This window comes from Aspergillus chevalieri, chromosome 1 (assembly GCF_016861735.1).
Source record: "Aspergillus chevalieri M1 DNA, chromosome 1, nearly complete sequence".
Lineage (NCBI taxonomy): Eukaryota > Fungi > Ascomycota > Eurotiomycetes > Eurotiales > Aspergillaceae > Aspergillus > Aspergillus chevalieri.
In genome coordinates this window covers 5,300,917-5,317,784 of record NC_057362.1, presented here as the reverse complement: position 1 = coordinate 5,317,784, position 16,868 = coordinate 5,300,917, and the positions used below count along the sequence as shown (strand labels likewise).

Sequence of the window (16,868 nt, the reverse complement as noted above, 5' to 3'; positions counted from 1 at the left end):
CATTGCTGACCATGTTCGATTGACTGTCTCGCTCCCTTTCTAATTGTACTCGCTACGGCGGACATTTGTCATGGCAACCTCCAGGCGCTCGTCCCATCCTTCACGTCCGCTTCGCTCCAGTCGATTGAAAGTCCAGTCGTATCATGAAGACAGCAGCTCGGATGATGTGCACAATGACGATCGCGATGGGGATTCCGACGAAGGAGAGTTGCGTCGCTTATCGCTATCGTTGCGGCCCCGCAGTTCGAACCGTATACCACCGTCATACCGGGAGGAGTCATCGGATGAAAATTTCGAAGGAACTGCAAGTGATGATGGTATAGGTGAAGTGCCTGACGTCTCGACTCATCGATTGCCCGCCCCGACCAGCAGCAATGGCACCGCCGCTCGACCTCGTCGCAATCGGACGGTCAAGACACGTTCTCAGACCAGCCGTTCCAAGCGCCCTATGAACAATTCGCGGTTGGAATTGGGCAGACCCCGGAGCAAGCGGAAGAAGGTCGAAGTGGATGAGACACCTCTGCTCACTTCAGGCGTCATACCTCCGTGGCAGCACTTGCCGTATCACATACTGTTCGATATATTCTTCTATGCATCGCATCCACTGGTCGATGAGAGGAGCGGCACTAGAAAGGGCTCTGCGCAATGGCTTGTCCACGTAGCTCTACTATGCCATGCTTTTAGTGAGCCCGCATTGGCAGCTCTCTACTATTCCCCGCCATTGATACCGCCTGCCAAGTGCCATGGCCTGCTTAGCCTACTGTCTCAGCCCCAGGACTCCCTTTCCACTAATTACATCAACAAAATCAAGGAACTCCATGTTGACGTAGAAGCCTTACTCTTATACAAAAGCGGACCGACCTTGGGATACTTTGAATTGCCCAGGTTGATTGAAAAGACGCCTCAAGTGAAGAAGATGCGACTGTACCACGCAGAGGACTACGTCGTGGGCATTCCTCCATGGCAACGCGCACGCTCGAAATGGGGTTACCCGGAGGGCCTCTTTGAATCGATTGCCTACAGCTCGATTCGACTTCGCAGTTGGGATTGGAACAGTCGGTTCATGGAGACGCCGGAGTTGGCCCCTTATGCCCTGACAAAGCATTTGCAGCCTGCATTTCAGGGCTTAGAGGAGCTACGACTGTTGCATGTTGCGTCAGAGGAGTGGGATGAGGAGGGTGACGGGTACCTCTCCAACGAACGGGAAGTCGTTCTGGCGACGGCCCTCAGGGAATTGCCAGAACTGCGTCGATTGGTATTCCTGGAATGTTCGATTGTGAATGAGCATCTACTGCCCAACCTTCCGGAGACGCTCACATCCTTGACTCTCAACAATTGTGACGAAGTAACAACGGCAAACTTTAGCGCATTCCTCACCTCTCACGGTCAGCATCTTCGTGAACTCAATTTGAGTCACAACCGTCACCTGAGCATGTCATTCATCGTGGGACTGGCCACCTTCTGTAAGAATCTTGAGAAGTTCAAAATGGACATTTCGATCCACGACTGGTCCAGCTATCATGACGTGGAACCTCACTTTCCAGAACTCATTCGCTCCTCGGAAGTCCCAACATGGCCATCTACCCTGCAAGACATTGAGTTGATCCAGCTCCGTAAATGGGACGACGCAGCTGCGGAGGTCTTCTTCACATCCTTAATCAATACCGCGCCAGAGCTACCAGACCTGCGACGGCTCGTCATCAGTGCAATCTTGAAAATCGGCTGGCGCGACCGTGCAACATTTCGAGAGAAATGGATCGGGCGACTTGAACATGTGTTCCTACGACGCAGTGTCCCTCCGGACCCCAATCAGCGAACTCTTCGACGTTCCCCGCCACCTTCCGAGCTGATTGAAGGCGCTGCAGAAGATACTGCTACCCCCCACTCTGATACACCGAATAGCGGCCCTTCGACACCGTCAAAGCGTCAAAGCGCCCGTCTCGCGCAGCGCAAAATTATGGAACTCGAAGACGATGATGATGATGATGATGATGATGATGACGTTGAAGGAAGTCCATCTTCAAGTCGCACTGCAGCGGAGGGGTTCAGCGATCAAGGGCATCGCGGAATGCAGGTGCAGGGCATGTGCGACGTTGTCATGGTCCGGATTGACAATCAACGTCCGACAGAAACGCAGTTCAGCGAAGGGGACTTTCTCGACGAAGAGGCTAGTGGGGACGAGGATTGGGATGGGGACGATTGGGATGTTGCCGAAGGGGGGTATGCTTGGTGATATTTTACACACCATTTCATTTTTTTTTTCCGTTTACTTTTCCATTTCTATGATTAACTCAACTAATGGCGATCTACGGCGCTTCCATGGAAGGAGTTTGTTTGGTTCGGCAAGGCTGGGTTCGGGACTGCCATGTTTACTTTGATATTCGGTAATGTTACATACTACGATAATAAATCTCAACTTGTATTCAGAATGATGAGAACCCCGTAATAAGACTTTATTCAATCAAGCTAATCAGGTGCCTAGAAGCCATGTATACCAACATGTGTGACCACACAGGTAATACCACTAAACAAACACAAAAGCCCCATTCTCATTCACAATACGCTCAGACAGGTTAACATCCGCAGCAGCCCACTCCTCATCAGTCTTCTTCAGCAAAGCCCGAAGAATAGGAACCTCGTTTTCGGACTCGATGCCGAACTGGACCTCTTGAGCGCTCTCGCTGAAGTTCTGACCACCCCATTCCAAGTGGCCTGCCATTGTTAGTTTCTAGTTCTTTCGTGGAAGTTGGGAGGGGCAAGGGAAGCATACCGTCAACATTTCCGATGATAGTGTTCAAATCGATGGACGAGTCAACAAGCTCACCGTCCGCATTGCGAAGCTGAGCAACGAGGATATGCTTCTCCTCAAGCCGGAGGCTCTCGGCGGTAAGGTGGAAGCTCATGGTGATTTCGAAGAGATAGTATCTGTTGAAACAAAGAATAATAAAGTGGGATTTATTGAGTGATGGATTCCTTAAGCAAGCCGGTGTTCTATCTACCCTAATATAGACAATTTGGCCCTCGACTAGCTTCATCTGTCTCGTACCGCCATGTAACTTGCACTCTTTCGGGGGGTACTGGTGCTATACATATACTCCGTGCTTCATGGAGTATTTTCAACAGAGCAGCTGCCAGTACCACGTGGGAGTGGTGACATGTTTTCCTGTATAGCGTCATGGTGTTTGCCTCTTTTCTATAGCTTACATGCGTACAGGGTAACTTCTTCGAGGGAGGAATTTGTGGTTCTTATTCACATATTCAACCATCATAACCAAACATGTACCCCGGATGGTATAACCAAACCCCAGTGCCCATTCGTAAGCTCTCACATTTCTAATCCACCCAAGCCAACCATTGCATATAGTGCACTATAGTGCCACTCGCCTGCAACTCATTCCGGAGAATGGAGTTGTTGCCGCTGCCCTCAGGCCTCAATGGTCCGTCCTTTCGAATCGGGAATTTGTACGGAACTCACAAAGTTGGGTTCATCAAAACTGGTATGCATCCTAGCCATCACATCTAACTACCATTACAAAAAGCGATATCCGCCATTTACATCGAGGACACGCTCAGCAAATTTGATATCAGAAGTTGCCCACTCTCTTTGCTTATCCTGCAGCGAAGCCCGGAGGACAAAAACCTCACCACCGCCCTCAATGGTAAACTCGGCATCCGCGGCGGTTTCGCTGAAGTTAACACTGTCCCATTCGAATTGGCCTATATGACATGAAACGGACTGTTAGCTTCCTATTCATCAGTGGTGAATATAATTAGTATCTTAGCATACCGTTCTCGCTTCCGATGATTTCGTCTAGGTCAATGTCGGATTCGCGCATCTCGCCGTTTTCGTTGCGAAGTAGGCCGTATAGGATGTTATCGTCTTTTAATGCCCTCGGCGGTAAGATGGAAGCTCATAGGATTGACTATTGACCAGGCCGGCCTCGTATGTTCTCTGTTGCCGCCATATAATAGGACACCCCTTTTACCGGGATTATATGTACATACATATTTGTCTTCCCGTGATTTGCCCATGCGAGTGGGTTTGTTGAGGCATTCAGTTCAGCCGTAACGGAGATAGGCGCTTGGCGGCTACTATGGAGTACAGTGGGCCTTGGAGGGGTATTACTGTATTTAGAAGGGAAAATGTGTTCGGAAGGACAGATCTTCATCATAAGGTTATATTCAATCATAGCTAAACTGGTATCCAGAGCCAGTCCATATCATACTCTGTACATAGTACTCCGTACATGTTATTCCCGAAATCCGGTACGCTGCGCGGCGGCCCGCCCGTTAGCTGTCATCCTTCGACCCGACATATCATGTATATCAAAACGTACTTTACTGGAATTGGAATTGACCGTTGACGTTCTCAACCCGCTCGGAGAGGTTAAGGTCACGGGAATTCCAGTTGCCCTCGAGATCCTTCAAGTCTCCGCGAAGAACAGGGACATCCGCATCGCCCTCAATGGCGAAGTGAACGTTCGACGCGGTCTGGCTGAAGCCCTGGCCGTCCCACTGGAAGTTACCTATAGCACGGGTAAAGTATCAGCTTCCATGTCCTCACTGACTACACAGTCTGCTGTAGCATACCGTTGTCATTTCCAACAAACTGATCCAGGTCGATAGAAGAATCGATCCACTCGCCATCCTCGTTCTGAAGAGAAGCGACGAGGATGTGGTTGTCCTCGACACGGATTTGTTGGCCGGTAAGGTGGAAGCTCATTGTGAAATATTTTGGAGAAGGGTGTGTATGGTAAGATTGAAAGAGTTAATTGATCGATGATGCCTCTCTGTCCTTTTCCCAGCAGACTGTCAACCTTTATATATGTCCTCCTTTACCGCCATGTGGAACTTCCCCTCCTTCAATTATCGACCATTCTCAATAGAACAACCGCCGAGTACCACATGGCCTTTGATTATTTGTCCCCGATTTGAAACGAAACCCACTCGGACAATCAGGGATTCAATTCATCTGCCTGACGAGGCTGAATCCCGGCGGCATACATGGGGGTCTGTATGGCGGTGTTGCTTATAGCGGTGACCTGCAGCGCTTGGCGGCCATTTTACGGAGTGGGCCTCGGAGGGAGGGGCAGATGTCGCATCCCTCCTGCATTATGGCGGTAACTGTACGAGAAACGCCTTACCCGTGCAGTAGGTAACTTGGGGAGTGTTAATCCGCTGACTTCCTTTGCATTCCGTGATCTTCGCCAGTTATCATGCAATATGCCATGGTGGGCCCGTCGACTGTCAGCTGCTATCCCTCAAGGTATACATGATTGAGGAGGCGGAAACGGATAAAGTAGTTGGACGGTGCTGGTATTGATAGCTAGAATACAGCACGATAACTCCCCCAATTGTTGCGACATCCGCAACGATCAAAGCACGAAATGCCCATTGATATTCTGAAGACGCTCCTCCAGGTTGACGCTAGCATCGCGCAGCTCGCCACCAACGTCCTTGAGCTTGGCCCAAAGAATAGGAGCGCCGTCGCCGCCAAAGGTAAGCTTCACAGCCTCAGCGGTCTCGGAATAATAAGAACCGCCTCATCCGAAACGTCCTGGATGAGCAAATACTAAGCTTCCCAGAGCATGTTCAGTGTAAGATAGAGGCACCCATATCGTTATTGTTCTCTCATCCAGACAGCGTCCTGTCCGTCTGTTCAAGGACGCTCACACCGGACCTCAGCTAACCCCATCGTTTCCCATGGCATAATGCCTCTCCTCAGAGTAGATCTTTTCAGCTGCACAGTGTCACTTGGTCTCTACTCATTGCTCATCGACGCAGAGTGTGTATGTATATCAGGTCGTCGTAGGGGAAACCCAATCCGGTCTCCGCCAGCCATCGCAGTCACAATGGGAGGAGCCATTGAATCTGAGTTGAAGCTACTCCGTGGCCCAGAGAACTGCCTATGGTGATGATCCGCGGTTGGTCGTGAGATTTTATATGCGGAATCACAGTAAGGCGTACTAGGTCTATGTCTATGAGAACGCGCTTGTTAGCATACTCTGTGATTGTCATTGATTTCGCTTACCGGAGACAGGCAGTCAAACAATCAGAAGCAAAGGCAATACAGAGTACAGTACGGATATGGAATAGTCCCAAAGAAGGCAGAGAAAGAAAGAGAAAGCTTGTTGAAAGATCAGTGGTCCACCATATATAAATACCCATCTACTGGTACACGAATTGACCATTGTCATTCACAACACGCTCAGAGAGGTTGATATCAGCATCAACCCATTCATCTTCTTCTACCCTATGCAGCGACGCCCGAAGAACAGGGACCTCACCATCGCCCTCGATGGAAAACTCGACGTTCTGAGCACTCTCGCTGAAGTTCTCGCCGTCCCACTCGAAAGCGCCTATTCATGAAGCAGAAGAGAGGTCGTTAGCGTCAGAGTGCCACTGCAGTTCTGTTCTTCTGGTACAGAGTACTTTGAAGATGCATACCGTCATTGTTCCCAAGGTGTTCATTCAGGTCGAGAGTCGCTTCGACAAGATCACCGTCTTCGTTCCGGAGCTGGGCTTTGAGGATGTGGTTGTCTTCAATGACAATTTCCTCAGCGGTAAGGTGGAAGCTCATGGTGAAGTGTGTTTCTGTGGGAAGATAATGCGTTGTGGTATAGTCGAATTGATTGACTGATGTTCTGTCTGTCATTTACCAGCTGGGCAAAATCACTACTTTATATGTCTTCCAGGCCTCAGCCAGCTGTCAGCGCCATATGCATTTCCCCTCCTTCCTGACGACCACCTCAACAGCCGCCCACCGCTTGGCTGCTGTTTATTCGCCCGTCCAAGCCAGTGGGTATCTCGGCATATTCCTTCAAATCTGCCAGGGCAATCAGGGACTCAGCCTTGCCAGGCAACTGCATAAAATGGAAGAGGCTTTACTTATGGAGGTGACCTGCAGCGCTTGGCAGTGGGTCTTTATGCACCATGATTGCATTGCACGAGAACGCCTTGTCTATGGGGAACCGTGTCAGGTCTGTTGGATCCACTATATTTCCGTGATTTCCGATCATGGGATGTCCGTTGATATACAGAGTATACATTTACCGTGGCTCATTACTCGTCATCCTACGGACATCGTATGTTGAAACATACATTGAACAGTACGGATTCACCACCAATGCTCGCATTATGCTCAGCCAGGTTAATAGTAGCCTCAAGTCAGCTACCATCCTCAGTCTCAAGCTCTGCTGAAAGAATAGGAGTGTCATCATCCTCAGGTCAATTCCCTTGGCGATCTCCCTGAGGTTTGTGGTTCCCCATTCGGAATTCTGTAGTATATACTTGAGCACGAGTCTGGAATCTGTTTTCTGTAAAGACGCATATCGTTGTTGTTTCCGATCCCGGTGTTAAGGTCAAACGAATCTCCGCCGACATTGCCGTCTGCATCTGCGAGTTGAGCAACGAGGACATGGTCTTCCTCGACATTGATGCAACGGACAGAAGTAAGCTTATTAAGTTTGCGAGGAGAAAATGTGATTATTTTCGTCACCAGCCGGACGGCATCCAATCGTCCGTTATGAGCACTCTGGACCTTAGCTGCGTGGGGCCATACATCAAGCTGGCCTTTGAGATACCCATTTTCTAGGTGGGCGAATGGATGTAGAGCAAGTGGTACCGTCTTCTTCAGGAAGAAGGGGTGTTCACCACAACGTAGCTACAAGTGCGAAGTATATGCTGCTTAGGAAGCCGGAACTCTCAATACCGCGGATCTTGCTATGTCGAACTTAGCTGTCTGAATGCACTTCCTCTCCTTCTAACGAGATAGCCTTTTGAGTCATACAGGACTTCTTCACTCGCAAATAATGGGTATGTATTTCAGTCACCCAGCTCATCCAGCCACATCACGACTGCAAGTACTCCGAACATACATGCATATCTTGGAGATGGTGAATATCGCACATGGCCGTGATCGCTAATACATAGATCGTATGTACTGATGTCCAATATAGCACACCAGACCTGCAAGGTACGGGGTAAGCTACTGCACGTATCAGTCGAAATCTGTAAGGACTAGTGGCAGTTAATCGGATATCGAACTCGGTGGGTTACCGACATCCCACATTCCCAGAGTGAAAAAGGACATTTTCAACTTCCTTAATATGCATTGGCTTGTGCTATGTACATAAAGTGGACCTGCACGGCTTTATCCACACTAGCAAGTATCTATTTCGCTAATCATAAAGTACACACAATACCTCGGAGTCATCATCATCATCATCTACCATGGTCCTGAGCCGTTAGCTGTCATCCAGCGGAGCCAACATAACACACATCTTGACATACCAATCGTATGAACTCAAATTTATTATTGTTGTTCCCAAGTTGCTGGAATCATGACTGCCCATTAGAAGCTTCCTATATACACCCTTAGTTTCCCAGGCTGCACAGTACCTTTCACGGAGCGGTTTCATACCATTGTCGTTTTCAAGGATGGTGTTTAAATCATTCTCATGTTCCCGTCCATAATAGCCATCGTTTCCCGCGGGGCAGCTCACAAGGACGCTGTCGTTTGTCAGACGGACGTTCCGAGCACTAAGGTGAGATGAAAACCGTTTTGACTCTTGGCTGGACAGCTCACGTTTATATATGCACTCCGGACGGCCCAGTCATGATGAACATGCCCTCCTTCCGAGGATAGATTTCGTGTCTCCAGCCTGACAGCAAAACTCGCCTCGAATTACATGGCTCATTGACAAAAGTGGTTATGTAACTCAGCTCGGTGCGAAACTATGTGACCATTTTACCGAGGGTTTTGGCAAGGTTACAAACATCAAGAAAAGAAATGTCGACAGAGGTTAATGATGAAGTCGTCTGGCGACCATCTATCTCTCTTGTAATATCTCGGCATGCAAATATACTGTTCTTCCTTATTGGTTTCATGCTCGGCTTTGCAATGCCTTAATAGTTCGTATACTGTCAAAGCTCCCGTAGCCGATCTGATCTGCAAATGAAGAGTAAATGGCAAGTCCTACCCGCTTATACAAAGTACGTCTCGACTATTCTAACCTCGATCCAATAGAATTAACTCCAAATGCAATTAATACGGGCCATGTGCCATAAAACATGCAACGCCGTGTCACATCAACCGGGATGTCATCTAGGTAAGCTCACGGTTGAAAATTGCCGGACTTATTTCTATCAGGACTGCCCCTCTTGATGATGAGGAGCGGCATTTCATGAACCTGCGAAGACGCCATGTCTATTTCTAGCTGGATTTACACCTCCGAGATCTCACAACTGTTTACCAGCGTGTTGTTCTGTGCTGCTGTCAATGTTATTGGTGTCGTCGTGTATCGCATTTTCTTCCATCCGCTGGCTCATATACCGGGGCCTCGCTTAGCGGGAGCGACTTCTCTCTACTGCTACTGGTATAACGCTCGCGGTGGACGGTTCTACTTGCAAATACAAAAATTGCATGAGCAATATGGTATGACAACCATACAAAATCATTCTGCAATACTGACACAGTCAGGTCCCGTCGTTCGCATCGCCCAAAACGAAGTCCATCTAAGCGACCCAAACAACCTAGACAAGATCTACAGCATCGGCTCAAGATATGGCAAACATGGCGACTTCTATCGCGCCGTTGGTTCAGAGAAAGCATCATTAGCCACAGAAAGCCCCGAAGCCCACCGGATCAAACGATCAGCCATAAACCCATTCTTCTCACGCAGAAAGGTCCTGTCGCTGGAAGAGGTGGTACAAGACGCAGCCAAAAAAGTGGTCTCGCGCATGCAGTCGGCCTTTGAGACCTCAGGACATCTTGATCTTCATTATGCCTTTCGGGCAGTGTCTGTGGATGTCATCACCGACTATGCGTTCGACGAGTCGTATAAGTTGCTGGATGCCCCGGACTTTGGAAAAGAATTCTTCGATGTAATCCGTGGTTTTGGTCCGGCGACGTTGTTCTTTCAGACCTTTCCAATCGTTCGTTATGTTGCTTTGCGGGTGCCTAGATGGCTGAGTGTGCTGTTCAAGAAGCCCTGGCGTAAAATGCTACAGCATCGACAGGTGTGCCATCTATGCTTTTGTTGCAGGATATAGCTAATGGATATAGAATGCTCGCAACCAGGTCCTCCGCGTAAAGGATGCGGTGGATAAGGGAGAGAAGTCGAAGCGGACTATATTTCACCACCTTCTTCAGCTTGATGGGGTGGAAGGCTACGTCCCGTCAGTGGATTATCTTGCGGACGAGGCATACATTGTTCTTGGCGCTGCTGCAGATACCACTGGCAACGCGCTTACGATTGCGACTTATAATGCTGTGATCAACCAGGAGATTCACCAACGGTTAATGACCGAGTTGACGGAGTCGTTTCCTGAGCCAGATGCCAATATAGATTTCACATCGCTTGAGAAGTTACCTTATTTGGTGGGTATATAAATCCCGACCAGCGAGCAATGTTAACGATAACTTAGACGGGCGTTATCAAGGAAGCGCTACGGTATTTTTGGCCTGACACGTAAGTGAAAGAGCTCAGCTGACATTCTAGACTCTCATTTGGTGTCCCCGGTCGACTTCCACGAGTTGTTCCCAAAGGCGGTGCACAATTCAACGGATACACAGTACCAGAAGGAGTACGTCGTGCTTCCGTTTTGGATAAACACTACTAACAACAGCAGACCGTCGTTAGCATGAGCTCATGGGTGGTGCACCACAACGAAGAAATCTTCCCAAACTCCACCAAGTTCGACCCAAACCGCTGGGTTGATCCGGAAGTCTGCAAGGCCTTGGAGAAATACCTGTTCGCTTTCGGAAAGGGATCTAGACAGTGTGTTGGAATGCCGTATGTTTTGACCTCTCGCACTGCTATGCGAATAGCTAACTGTGTAGGCTTGCATACTGCGAACTATACGTCACACTTGGCCGGGTGTTTCGCCAATTCGATGACTTGAAGACGACGAAAAAGAGCTCGGAAGAGCTTATGTTGGATGATTATTTTTCAGGATACCACCCTGAAAAGTATGCTCAGTTTGTCTTTGAGAGAGCGGGATAGTCAGACAGTGACAGAATAAGGAATAAAGTGTTATTATTGTGGGTATCGTGTTGAGACATGGCTGTATATAAAGATTCATTCAGCTCAATATAACGCAGACTAAGTGAATGCAATAGGACTTCCTCCAGTCTCTCTCCTCCTTTCCTTCTACTGTTTTTCTGCTCCTCAACACGCTCTCTACAACTACTTCCTTAACCTGACTTTTCGTCCCCGTACCTACTCCAGTTCACATCATATACCTCCACACTACTCACGCATATCACTTCAAACACCAACATGCCTATGACTTGGAATGATCAAGCCGACGCAAAGGCAAGCCCCACGATCCCTGCTGCATAAAATCCCAAATACCCAAATATCTAACAACAAAGTCCAGCTCCTCGCCGCGATCCTACACACCACCAACGCGAAACTCGACTACGACGCCATTGCGAAATACATGGGACCCGGTACGCTCTCATAACCGGAGCTTACCCTCAGCCTCCAAATCCAAGCAAACCAACTAATGCACCCGTTCACTTTAGAATGCACCAAAGTCGCCGTGACAATTCGCATCAATCGTCTCAAGAAGCAGGTGAAGGATGCCTCTAAGGCTGTCAGTTCTTCTGCGCCGGTGACTCCTGCGAAGCGGAAGAAGAACGGTAAGGCGGGCTCTAAGGGAAAGATCGGTGGAGTGAAGAAGAGGCCGGCCAAGAAGGCTAAGACGGAGGAGGATGAGGAGGAGACTATGGAGACTGAGGAGAGTGGTTAGAATGCGCCATCGGGGCTATGGTTAGGAATTGGTGTCCACAGACGGATTTTGTTTAGTCTTCTACTAGTCAGAATAACGGATAGGGTCATTGTTTTGTATTGAGACATGTGTTGCTACCGGACAAAGCTCAATTATTCATTGTGTATTCCAATGCAGATAACACCAAGAGTGAATAATACACCCCTTTCATTTTCTTCTCCGCCATATTCATGCACCATCTACCATTCCCATTCCTCTCTTCTCTGACATTGATCCTCTCTACCACACCATACACCTCTACTACAATCTACACTCACCCACCACTATCATGCCGATGACCTGGAATGACCAGACGGACGCCAAGGTAAGCCAACAGCCAGCACCAACTTTCCCTCCTATTCGAACGTATCCAACAGCGTCCTCAAACAGCTCCTCATCGGAATCCTCCACCTAAGCACCCAAAAGATCGACTACGAAGCACTCGCCGAATGGATGGGACCGGGTACGCTTCCACAACCCATATCTGCGCAAGAGAAAAAAAAAGAAACAGAAAATAAAAAAAAGAAAACCTAACCCGTTGTCTCGCAGAATGCACCAAAATCGCCGTGCAGCGCCGGATCCAGCGCCTCCGCGAACAGGTCAACAGGGACTTCCACATTGTCGGTTCTGCATCTGCGTCTGCGTCGGGTTCTGGTTCTGGTGCGGATGACGCTGCTGGAGAGGGATCGTCTGCCTCGGGACTTGCGTTGCCGGAGAAGAAGAAGAGGGGTAGACCGGCTGATAAGGGCAATGGGAAGGCGAAGAAGAAGGCGAAGATGAAAGGAAAGGAGAAGGAGGAGGCTGGTGAGGTTGATACGGAAATGGAAGAGGACGAAGAGGATTGAGGTCTGGTCTGTCGGTTATGTTGTTGCTGGTCGTGCGAAGGTATCGCTGTATTTCTAGTGATGGAAACAATTGGACAAAGCCGTGTGAATTCTCTGTCAGTTGTTGATAACGTCAACTGGAAATATTCCCCTGACAGATGCCTAACAAAACATATCCCAATCCTCTTCAATCCCCACCCAACGAAAAAAACCAAGTACACACATAAGCTAGCTATCATCCTCCCGCTTAACGCCATCCTCCGGCACAAACTCCGACGCAGAACTATCATAAACAGTCTCATCCTCCTCCCACTTATCCCCATCATACTCCACCATCCCCAACGGCAACTCACTACTCTTCCTAATCCGCTTAGCAGGAACAGGAACATAAACACCGTCCAGTTCCGCAAGCTCAAGCTCAATAGCTTTGGCCTCGGGCTCCATTTTCACCCTCTTGCTCGCCTTAGTCGGGGTCTCGGCGTCAGCCATGTCCTCGTCCTCGGTGCCGTTGTCGATGTCAGCCTTCTGCGAGTGTGCGCGTTTGTTCGAGTCCGGGGCTTTGGTCTTGTTGGAAGCCGGAGTGGACATGGCATTGTTGCGCGGTTTCTTGGGGGTGGCCGGGGCGCTTTTGATAGCGAAGCGGCCGGCATTTTTTGAGGATGCGCGAGCAGTCTGGCGCATGCGCACGAGTCGCTCGGTTATGGCACGGGGGGTGGGTTTATATTTTGCGTCGGTGGCGGCTGGATCGTTGTTATGGTCAGAGGATGTTGTAGTGTGTAGGTAAGAGTGGACTTACGCCATGCTTCAGCTACTTTCTTGGTGTCGACGGAGAGATCGTGTGTCTCTAGGATTTTGAGGAGGAGCTGTTGTTGTTGTTAGTTGAGTTTGAGTATAAGGAGGGGAGACGTACCAGCTGGTCATTCTCAGGAGTCCACTTCACGGGCATTTTGACGGCGGATGGTTCAGGAATAGGAAAGAGAGGGAAACTGAGAAAGACAGAGGCTGCGGAGGGTCAAGTAAGAGAGGAAGAGAGAGGACAAAGAAGGGAAATGGAAGAATTTGTGCTGAGTGTTGTGTTGCCCAGCCCTAGTGAACACACGGCAAATTCCGTTATTCACTGTGCATGTTTGCCATAACAACCTCAACGCAATTTATTTCTCCTCAATGCTCCCCTTCATCCCTCTTCGACCCCTTTATCTCTTGGTCTCTTCTCATAACTACACGGCAGAGCTAACAAACAAGATGGTCAACTGGAGAGCAGCCGACGCAAAGGACCGCCTCTTCGCATCTCTCCTCGCCAGCCACCCGACTCTTAAGGTACGCCTCAACCCTCTCTCTCAAATAATTCAACATCAAACTAATCCAGCGTACTCGTCTAGCTCGATTACCACACCATGACAGCCATATATGGCGAAGGAGCTACGTACGACGCCGTTGAGAAACAGTTCCGCCGCTACAGAAAGATGGCCAACGACCTCCGCACAGGAGCCCAAGCCCGCGGAGTAAACATCGATGGCCCCGTCCCACGCACGCCCCGTGGTTCGCGAAATAGAGCTTCAGGCCTAGCTTCTGCGTCTGCGTCTAAATCCAAGTCCAACTCCTCCGCCGCGAAGAACAAGAAAGGCATCGAAGACAGCACCGTCCCCGAAACGCCCACCAAAGCCAACAGCAGACTGGGTAACACGATGGGCTCGGCTGCAGACGTGATCTGCCTGGATGACTCTGCTTCCCCGGAGGTCAAGACCAAGAAAGAGGTAGAAGAGGCGGAGAGTCTGTTCGTGAAGATGGAGAATGTCAACCCGGAACACACTGCAACCCGCTCTCCTTCTTTACCTGTTCTGTCGCGGGTTACGCCTCCTCCTGTCAAGCCCAAGAGTCTCATTATCGGAAGCGTGACTCCTCTGAAGCGATCTGTTGAGGGTATTGAGGAGAGTCCCACGCCGCGGGTGAAAGCGGAGGGTCGCCGTGAGATGACCAAACCGTTCGCGTTCGGCATTGGAGATTCATTTACGATGTCGGATCCGTTCGTCAACGAGGATTACTATGAGGGAGCGGCTTGATGCGTCCGGCGCGTCGTGGTGATGTCGTTCTGGTTGGGGTGTTGGAACATGATCGGGTTGGTATCAGAATAGTTCCGTCTTGACTGTCTTGTATTTAGCGATGGCTTGGTTGGTCCAAGTGGTTCTATGGCTATGTATACAAAGTAATATAACATGCCATTGCTAGCTTCCGCGGCGATGTTAAATGCAGTGCGCATTTATACGAAACCAGATATGTTACAGTTAGAATATTTACAAATTGGTCTTCCTAGCCATCCTCATGAAACGAATATCACATCTTCGAAGCCTTTGGCTTAGGCGGAGGTCGAAGAGGAACAATATATACCACATGGTTGCTCAAAGCCAACAGCTCACCAGACTCGTCGAATATCTGCACATTCACATCATACCGGCCGTTGGACACCTTACTCGAATGCGATCGCGTCATCACCCACCTCGTATCAGGATGTGGTATCTTCTTGAACTCGACTGACAAGCAGAGCGTGGACAGTGCGTATCGCGTGTAGAACCCTAGCTCATGCGTGGCGGGAGGTTGCAGCGGCATGTCTGCCAAGACTGCCAGGTGAAAAACACTAGACATCTTCGATCCGTCCCTTGGTGACAACCAGACTTCTCGATGATGACCTCCCAGCCGGTGACCCCAGAGATTGTTGGCGTTGGGGGCGATCCAGTGCAGTTGTCGTGTTACTGGGGTCGCATCGACCACGGGGTCATCGATAGGGACGCATTCTGTGTGTCTGTTCGGGAGGGTCGTGATAACGGGCTTGGTATGCTGCGAGACGCCCTTTTCCTTGAAGAGGTCGCCGTAGGTGACGATGGCCACTGTGGTGGGCGATTGAGACTCCGTGCCCCGGGATAATTCGACCCTCACCACGCATTGTCGAGACGAAGTACGCAGAGTATGACATGTAATGACCACCGACTCGGCCGGGACCATATTAAGGAATTGCACGAAGACATGAATGGGATGGGGATATCGTCCAGGCCCAAATTCGAGTTCTAGGTATTTCTGAGTCGCAGAGAGCATCAACGCATTGAGAAAACCTCCCAGCACAGCGCTATTTCAGTCAGCCTCGGTCCAATTGTTATGCCTTCCAACATACAGCTGCGTCGTCCAATCCCTCGAGATCTTCGCTGTAAAACGATTGCGCGACCCATGCTCGACAGACAAGGAGGACAACGCCTCCAGTAAAAGTGAGCTCGGTTCCTGCATCATTTCAACGGCCGGCCGCGTGCGTCGTGTCCGTGTTGCAACGAGACCGGGGATTATTATAGCACGTTCGGAGGTTTTGTATCGATAGTAACACCGGTGACACAAACTTTCAGCTGCGGCACGCCGGGTTAAGTACTTTTTTGGACTCTAGCAAGGAGTTGACCTGTCTTCGGTACCACGTTTAGACTTCTGATAGAGCAATTGTCGCTGTTCACGGTCCACTCGGGAAATGGAGCTGTTGAGCTAGTGAGGCCGATCTTGTGGAGGTGCAACTGCAACAGTTGCCAACCCCATTGTCAGATTGTCATAAAAGGAGGTAATTGGTTTTTTATTTCATTTCCGGAGGCGAGACCGAGCTTTTTGTCGGTACGAACGCTTGGAGAAGGGAACCGGTGAAAGGGAAGGAGAGTAGATAGACTCGGGAGTAGCCATGGAAGGGAGAAGGTGGTGAACTGTGGAAAGCCATGAGAATAACCGAGGTTGATGCCTTTCTGGGCGAACAATGAGGATGATAGACAAGACTAGTGTCGATAGTCTGTAGCAATTGAATGATTTGATGGAGAGAATCTTCTGCACTTTCAGACTGCAGAGTAAGTAACTAGTACAAGTACTTAGGACTCAGGAGAACTAAGGAAGGTGTGTCTGAGGCAGAGTCCCGTGACCGACAGCATCTGCGAGTGCGAACAGGCGATGCTATCCCAAATGCAGGTGCACTTGTACCCAATAATGCCTTGATTTAGCATGTTCGTAGCACTGGGTAGCACCGTGTACTGTATTACTGCCAGATAAGGTAGTAGTAGCAGTAGGAGGAGCAGTAGTTCGTGCCCAATTGCCGCCCGGTCACGTGCTTATCGCGAACGCGGCGCGGCGAACCGCGAATTTTCCTTTCGGGTTAAAATTGGGCGGATTTCGTCTCACCTTTTATCTTATGCCTCTCTGCCTTTGCTATCACTCCATACAATTATTCTCAATATTATCCTGACATATCACTCCGTA

The 16,868-nt window shown here is 49.6% G+C and overlaps 12 protein-coding genes across 12 annotated transcripts; 6 read left to right on the top strand and 6 right to left on the bottom strand.

Moving 5' to 3' along the window:
* Positions 1–70: 70 nt before the first annotated feature.
* ACHE_11844A (uncharacterized protein) lies at positions 71–2,233 on the top strand (the record flags this gene model as incomplete). The annotated part of the gene is made up of 1 exon (XM_043276458.1): positions 71–2,233. The coding sequence occupies one exon, from the start codon at positions 71–73 to the stop codon at positions 2,231–2,233; it is 2,163 nt and encodes a 720-aa protein (XP_043132964.1).
* Positions 2,234–2,524: 291 nt separating this feature from the next.
* Positions 2,525–2,903, bottom strand: ACHE_11843S (CVNH domain-containing protein; the record flags this gene model as incomplete). Its single annotated transcript, XM_043276457.1, has 2 exons — positions 2,525–2,712; positions 2,771–2,903. The coding sequence occupies 2 exons, from the start codon at positions 2,901–2,903 to the stop codon at positions 2,525–2,527; spliced, it is 321 nt and encodes a 106-aa protein (XP_043132963.1).
* Positions 2,904–3,529: 626 nt separating this feature from the next.
* On the bottom strand, positions 3,530–3,836 carry ACHE_11842S (CVNH domain-containing protein; the record flags this gene model as incomplete). The annotated part of the gene is made up of 2 exons (XM_043276456.1): positions 3,530–3,717; positions 3,788–3,836. The coding sequence occupies 2 exons, from the start codon at positions 3,834–3,836 to the stop codon at positions 3,530–3,532; spliced, it is 237 nt and encodes a 78-aa protein (XP_043132962.1).
* A 502-nt stretch (positions 3,837–4,338) lies between these two features.
* On the bottom strand, positions 4,339–4,723 carry ACHE_11841S (CVNH domain-containing protein; the record flags this gene model as incomplete). The annotated part of the gene is made up of 2 exons (XM_043276455.1): positions 4,339–4,526; positions 4,591–4,723. 2 exons carry the CDS (start codon positions 4,721–4,723, stop codon positions 4,339–4,341), a joined length of 321 nt encoding a protein of 106 aa, XP_043132961.1.
* A 664-nt stretch (positions 4,724–5,387) lies between these two features.
* ACHE_11840A (uncharacterized protein) lies at positions 5,388–5,689 on the top strand (the record flags this gene model as incomplete). The annotated part of the gene is made up of 2 exons (XM_043276454.1): positions 5,388–5,499; positions 5,586–5,689. The coding sequence occupies 2 exons, from the start codon at positions 5,388–5,390 to the stop codon at positions 5,687–5,689; spliced, it is 216 nt and encodes a 71-aa protein (XP_043132960.1).
* A 479-nt stretch (positions 5,690–6,168) lies between these two features.
* Positions 6,169–6,580, bottom strand: ACHE_11839S (CVNH domain-containing protein; the record flags this gene model as incomplete). The annotated part of the gene is made up of 2 exons (XM_043276452.1): positions 6,169–6,359; positions 6,448–6,580. The coding sequence occupies 2 exons, from the start codon at positions 6,578–6,580 to the stop codon at positions 6,169–6,171; spliced, it is 324 nt and encodes a 107-aa protein (XP_043132959.1).
* Positions 6,581–9,204: 2,624 nt separating this feature from the next.
* On the top strand, positions 9,205–11,006 carry ACHE_11838A (cytochrome P450; the record flags this gene model as incomplete). Its single annotated transcript, XM_043276451.1, has 7 exons — positions 9,205–9,436; positions 9,482–10,020; positions 10,067–10,381; positions 10,429–10,454; positions 10,503–10,587; positions 10,633–10,796; positions 10,844–11,006. The coding sequence occupies 7 exons, from the start codon at positions 9,205–9,207 to the stop codon at positions 11,004–11,006; spliced, it is 1,524 nt and encodes a 507-aa protein (XP_043132958.1).
* A 292-nt stretch (positions 11,007–11,298) lies between these two features.
* ACHE_11837A (uncharacterized protein) lies at positions 11,299–11,757 on the top strand (the record flags this gene model as incomplete). The annotated part of the gene is made up of 2 exons (XM_043276450.1): positions 11,299–11,455; positions 11,531–11,757. 2 exons carry the CDS (start codon positions 11,299–11,301, stop codon positions 11,755–11,757), a joined length of 384 nt encoding a protein of 127 aa, XP_043132957.1.
* A 307-nt stretch (positions 11,758–12,064) lies between these two features.
* On the top strand, positions 12,065–12,620 carry ACHE_11836A (uncharacterized protein; the record flags this gene model as incomplete). The annotated part of the gene is made up of 3 exons (XM_043276449.1): positions 12,065–12,100; positions 12,166–12,238; positions 12,325–12,620. The coding sequence occupies 3 exons, from the start codon at positions 12,065–12,067 to the stop codon at positions 12,618–12,620; spliced, it is 405 nt and encodes a 134-aa protein (XP_043132956.1).
* Positions 12,621–12,827: 207 nt separating this feature from the next.
* Positions 12,828–13,545, bottom strand: ACHE_11835S (uncharacterized protein; the record flags this gene model as incomplete). The annotated part of the gene is made up of 3 exons (XM_043276448.1): positions 12,828–13,339; positions 13,396–13,462; positions 13,510–13,545. The coding sequence occupies 3 exons, from the start codon at positions 13,543–13,545 to the stop codon at positions 12,828–12,830; spliced, it is 615 nt and encodes a 204-aa protein (XP_043132955.1).
* Positions 13,546–13,841: 296 nt separating this feature from the next.
* Positions 13,842–14,659, top strand: ACHE_11834A (uncharacterized protein; the record flags this gene model as incomplete). The annotated part of the gene is made up of 2 exons (XM_043276447.1): positions 13,842–13,916; positions 13,979–14,659. 2 exons carry the CDS (start codon positions 13,842–13,844, stop codon positions 14,657–14,659), a joined length of 756 nt encoding a protein of 251 aa, XP_043132954.1.
* A 271-nt stretch (positions 14,660–14,930) lies between these two features.
* ACHE_11833S (thioesterase family protein) lies at positions 14,931–15,875 on the bottom strand (the record flags this gene model as incomplete). The annotated part of the gene is made up of 2 exons (XM_043276446.1): positions 14,931–15,717; positions 15,763–15,875. 2 exons carry the CDS (start codon positions 15,873–15,875, stop codon positions 14,931–14,933), a joined length of 900 nt encoding a protein of 299 aa, XP_043132953.1.
* Positions 15,876–16,868: the final 993 nt, after the last annotated feature.